Source organism: Schistocerca americana, chromosome 4, assembly GCF_021461395.2.
Source record: "Schistocerca americana isolate TAMUIC-IGC-003095 chromosome 4, iqSchAmer2.1, whole genome shotgun sequence".
NCBI classification, from domain to species: Eukaryota; Metazoa; Arthropoda; class Insecta; order Orthoptera; family Acrididae; genus Schistocerca; species Schistocerca americana.
Genome location: NC_060122.1, coordinates 283,973,873 through 283,979,872, shown reverse-complemented (window position 1 = coordinate 283,979,872; position 6,000 = coordinate 283,973,873). Strand labels below are relative to the sequence as shown.

Genomic DNA, 6,000 nt, shown 5'->3' with positions numbered 1-6,000 from the left:
TCGAAACTGTGCTCTCTGCTGCAAGTACCAGGCGGTGCTCTGGGGTCATATTTCCCTTGGCTTAATCCAACGGAACCTTGGAGTCGGCTACGCCTGGACATTGCGGTCCCCTTTCTTGGGACTAATTAGCTCATGTTGGTTGATGCGTCAAAGAGCTATCCGTATGTTGTATGAATGCACAGAGTGTTGTTGCAGCATTTTTATTGCAGTGGAAAGTTTTCCCCTAACCATCATGACTGGTAACTGCACACAATTTACGAGTCACAAGTTCGAATCCTTCTCCACAGTCCATGTCATCCAGAAACTCCACAGTGTACCCTTCCATCAATCAAACAGCGCCACCGTGAGGTTGATAAAGACTCAAAAAATGAGGACTCTTGCAGTCAATTAAACACTCGAAGATAAGTTACTATTGCCTCTCGCCTCTTACTATGCCAACCCACACAAGGACGCTCTGCCAGCACAGTTGTTGCATGATCAGCAGATGTGGACCCTTCTGTCCCTTAGAGCGCCCTGCCGCCAGGACGACATTGTCACCATCGGGATCAGCAACACAAAGCAGCAGTTCTTCGTCGAGGCCATCGTCGCATATCTGGAAACACGCTATGGTAAGAAGTAATGGTTGACAGGTATGGTACTGTGTCAGATGGGCAACGCCATGTACATTTGTACATTATCTTAACTGCCGATGTTGATGCAAGGTGGAAACATATCACCCAACTCTGATGACCCTTATAGGTGTATGTGGCTTCTGAATATTATAACCCATTCCGAGTTATAGGTAAGAGCAGCAAACCTATCCAGGGGGAAGGAAGGGGAAGCTACAACATCCCGATGCCCTTCCACATGGAGACACGTCGCAAGTTACCACTTCAAGTACTAATGTCCTCAAGCGACTAAATCCGTACCGGCTGGTACTTGGCCCCTTTAATACGACCTTGCACAATCCATACCACAACTATTATCAGAACGGGCTTGGCTCTGAGCACTATGGCACTTAACATCTATGGTCATCAGCCCCCTAGAACTTAGAACTACTTAAACGTAACTAACCTATGGACATCACACACATCCATGCCCGAGGCAGGATTCGAACCTGCGACCGTAGCTGTCACGCGGTTCCAGACTGAAGCGCCTAGAACCGCATGGCCACACCGACCGGCCATCAGAACGGGAAACGGGATGGCGAATCATGGTTGGTAGTCGTACTTTGATTTACGCATACTTAATTTATTAACATAAGGTTCCTGCAGATCATTCCCCACAATCCTCACTACAAACAATAGTTACTTAGTTTAAGTTCTTATTAAGAAAAAAGTATAACCATAAAATGCATGTAAAAACAGTTCAGAAGCAACCAGCAAACCCAGTATTGCCGTGGCTTCGCCACGCTTAACAAAAACTTACAACTAACAGTACAGTACCTATCAGAGTGGGCCAGCCACTTATTTGCATTTAAACACTACATGGCCCAAACAACACTTAGATCTCACGTGGTTAAACACAATTCACTAGAACATAGATATGTAACAGAAGCAAGAAAGATTGCCATGAAACACACCCAGGTTACACTTAGTTGCAGGTCTATCTTTATGTAACGCAAAAAAACATTTGTTTGAACATCAGAAAATCACTAATTACAAAACGCGTTTTAGCCGCCTTGGCGGAAGGAAAAGATATACCAATCTTTTTGTATGCGGTCTTCGCCCAAAGCAATCCAGCCGTGGAGGGATACGTAAACACAGCAGGACCTAGGCTGAGGGTTACACCTCATTCCCCGCCAAGGCGTTGGCCTTTACGGCAGCTTTTGACAAACACAGGGCAATTGCAACTCTCTGAAACACACACGAAATACAGGGTAGAATCCTTGCATCAGACATACGTGCATCAGTCTACAAAATGTTCCGTCCACAGCAATCACTGCCCTTTAAATTGAAACCATTTAAGGACGGTTCACCAATAATAATAATATCACATAGATGCAGTTTTCAATCCCTTAATACAGTTATAACCAAGACTTCACTGCGAAGCCAACATTTAACTAGCTCACACGGAGCTCATCCACATTCTTTTCGATTAACGACTGTGTAAGTTCCACAATCATCTAGTGAGTGAAACGTCTCTCAACGCGTCGCTCAGCCACATACACTAACGGCCGACTTACTTGATGTTTGCAAACAGCACAACTCAGCGGCTCAAACAACTTAACCACATTCCTTCAGGGACCTTTCCCTTGATAGAAATCATGAAACTTGGATCTCCGAGTTGCCCCAAAACACAGACTTTCCGATCAATACAATTGCGTGGTATACCACGCTGATAGGGCACACTCGGTCGCAGTAGACACTCCTTTCTCCGGAGACGTCCCACGTCTCTCTATGTTTTCCTTTTGAAAGCTAACGACCGACTCTTGAAGCCCTCCAACCCGGAAGAAAGCCACACGATATGCAAAGATCTCATATACCCTCCAAAATCGATCGCAACGACATAACGAGCATACCCGATGCTGGCGCCAGTCCGCCACGGCTCACCAAAACTGCACCAATAAGGCTGTGGCAATTGCATGGGGGCTTAATTATATAAATGAAAATAATTTTTATTTTTCGTAGCTGTATGTTCGGTTACGCTGTCTCGTAAACGGTTGGCCCTGACTAGTATTTGTACGCAATCTGACTGCATAGAACAACAACAAAGAATGAAAGAAAATTTCCGTTAACACAATTAATTAATTAAGTCCTCAGCAACTATAAAACTTACGAAACCAAAGCACAAGTGTTACTGTTTTGTGTGTGGAAGTGTGATTCAACGTACACATCTGGCACGGTTCTTCTTCAATAAGACAAGAAATTTTAAATACCATTTATACTGAAGTAATTTAAAAAAATAGAAATACTATAATTGCGCAAGAAAACCAGAATTACACTCTAATACAAGAACACAAGCCAGATGCTTTGTTGACTGAACCTGTAATGACGCATTATTTAAGACATTGAAATAATAAAAAAAAAGGTAATTTTTTTTACCTTCATATATATTGACGAAAAGCACTCTGATCATTACAATATCTCCATTCGAACAACATCTGCTGTCTAGCCCATCAAACAACTACATAAAAAATGGAACAAGCACTCCCTACTACAACATCTCAACACCGACTCACTACTACTACTTCTCAACAAGCACTGACTACTGCCACATCTCGACAAGCACTGCCAGTGGAGGCGGCGGAATAAAACTCTTTGGCGCAATCTCTGGCGCTGTGGCTCAGTGTAGCCACCTTGCACAATTTCACTAACAAGTCTGTTTAGTAATACAGCATATTCCAGTAAGGTGTCTCTCTTTAGGTCACCGCACTTACTGGTATCTGCGTGACTATGACGGCCGATCTAGAAGGTAACTGTTGACTGTAAAATGCGGCTCTCGAAATGTGACTGTATCTGCAACCTTCGGACTGTAGGTTATAAGACCACACGGATGGCTACATTGGATCCATGTGATTGGCTGTCACTTTTGGAGATAATGAGTTCATCACCCATTGACTGTCCTGGTCAGATGACATCATTGGTGTCCATGGTTGGTATCTGTGGAGGTGTGGCAAAGAGACAATCCCTTCGCTGAAGGCAGCCTCTGTTCAACAGCCACTGAGAATTGCGCTGCTCACTACCTTGTCTGTGAAGCAGACAATCCAGAAAACAGTGTTGTGGAAAGTGTCTAGCAGGCGTAGACAGTGAACCCAAGATTCCAACCCCCGCAAGGGAGGGGAGAGTATAGGCCCCTTCTTCATCGGCCGCTATAATAGGCGTGAACAATGTCCATCTGTGTTGCCACTGATAGGGTCTATGCTCATTAGCCCAGGTAATGCAAGAGCGTCGGAGGTGGTGAACTGCTGTGATATTATATATAACACCACCTAGTTTCCCTTCCGTCTTGGATAGGTGAATCGCTGATACCTGTAGCCGAAAATTGGTTATAATACCCAAAAGGCACCAACACCGCTATGTGTGGTCAGAGTTGGTTGATGTGTTTCTGCCTCGTGTCATCATCAAATGGTTCAAAGCACTATGGGACTAGATTTCTGAGGTCATCAGTCCCCTAGAACTTAGAACTACTTAAACCCAACTAGCCTAAGGACATCACACACATCCATGCCCGAAGCAGGATTCGAACCTACGACCGTAGCGGTCACGCGGTTCCAGACTGTAGCGCCTAGAACCGCTCGGCCACCCCGGCCGGCCGTGTCATCATCGGCAGTTAAGATTTTCTTGCCTATCTGACACACTACTGTGCCTGGAAACCATTCCATCTTAACGTACCATGTTTTCAGATACACTACTTTGACCTCACTGACGAATTGCAGATTAATGATCCTGATCCTAGTGGCGACAATGTTGTACCAGTGGCACAACGAACCCGTCTGATTGATGGAAGGATACATTATAGAGGTGCCAGATACCATGTGTTATGCAAAAGGATTCAAACTTATGATTCGTGAACTGTGGGCCACTGTCCATCATGATGGCGAGTGGAAGACTCTCTGCTGCGAGAATCTGCTTCAATGATCTAACCGTTTTGGACATGACTCTATTGTGCATTCATACAACATACAGATACCGCGAGGAGGCCTCTACAGAAATGAGCCAATAGTCCCAAGAAAGATGACCACAGAATTAATTTGCACCCGCCTCTAAGGTTCCGCTGGATTAGGCCAAGAGAAATACGACTGCGGGAGAGCACCTGGTACTTGCAGCAGAGAGCACAGGTTCTAAGTAGGGACTCAACATCTTTCTCCAACCCCTCCCATTACACATGTTGTCGAGCTATACCTTAATCATTACAGTGTCCCAGTGGCGACGGTGTGCCACTGTAATTACAACCTATGCCTGGGCTCCTGTAGAATAGGGGATAATGCCCCCATGGTAGAGTGATAGAGCCGTCGGAGATTCCAAAAATGCGCGGGATTGGGATGGGTCAAGGACCTTTTTGTTGCAGACCACAGAGATTGCGAGAAGCGTGTGATTTGTGAGAAGACTGTATATTTCGTAATATCGTCAGCCATATCTCTGGATTTGAGCGGAAAGCTTGTAATAGCCTTACTTCAGAGGCCATGAATCCTGAAACAAACCTTGATACATGCATCAAAGGAATCATCTCCACCTATAAGCAGGCGTGGTGCAACGCCGATATTTCCATAGTTGTATGATGCCCGGAACTCGATCGCAAAGTTACAGGTCGGCAGAAACAGGGACCAATGGTGCAGACGTTGCTGTGCCTGAGCGGCGTAACGGCGTAGCGAGGTGAGGTAAGGGAGTCTGTCCATGTTCCAGGAGCCACTTGCAGAGGGGCGCCAAACTGTCTCCAAGACAAACAAGATTTTCCCAAAAAATTTTGTTATTAGAGTAATTTCTGTGTATTATTATATGTGTTTCTGGAGGGGGCGCCAATTAAGTGTAATGTCGTACCCCGTGCGCTATGGAGAGGAGGGGGGGGGGGGGGTTAGATCGCCAATAAACTATCGTGCCATGGGCGCCAGTTATGTTGTTCGCTACGCCACTGCTTAACGGATCTTTGAGCCACCATGGCTTTAAGCTCCGTCTGGTCTGCAACAGCGATTTTCGGCCAGAGATGTAGTTACGGAATTTTTTTAATAGCGAAAACGAGGGCCAGGGCCACTTTCTGAACTTCGGAGTAGCTGTGCTAAACCGTTTTTGTCGTTTTGGACACGAACGCTATTGGCTTGTCTGCCGTCCCTATCCAGTGCAATAATATTAATAATAATAATAATACAGTAACAGTAAATAATGAATTCAACTCAATTTACTTTTTTCGTGGACAGCTACACGAAGAAAGCATTGCTAGTGGAAGTTTCTTTTTACTGCAACTCCTTACCGCCAATGTGGCAGAGAGCTTGATTCCTTTATCTGTTGGTTAATATAGCCGATGAAGATAAAAACTCTGTACATTGCCACTACATAAATTTTCATAGTTTTCTGACTTAATTTG

At 45.0% G+C, this 6,000-nt stretch overlaps 1 protein-coding gene across 1 annotated transcript in view; it reads left to right on the top strand.

Moving 5' to 3' along the window:
• The first annotated feature begins 484 nt into the window (after positions 1-484).
• Positions 485-6,000, top strand: part of LOC124613414 (pistil-specific extensin-like protein) — a 67,896-nt gene continuing 62,380 nt past the window's right edge. Inside the window, exon 1 of the mRNA XM_047142117.1 lies at positions 485-608. Coding sequence (XP_046998073.1) covers positions 485-608 — 124 coding nt within the window. The remainder of the gene's footprint in view (positions 609-6,000) is intronic.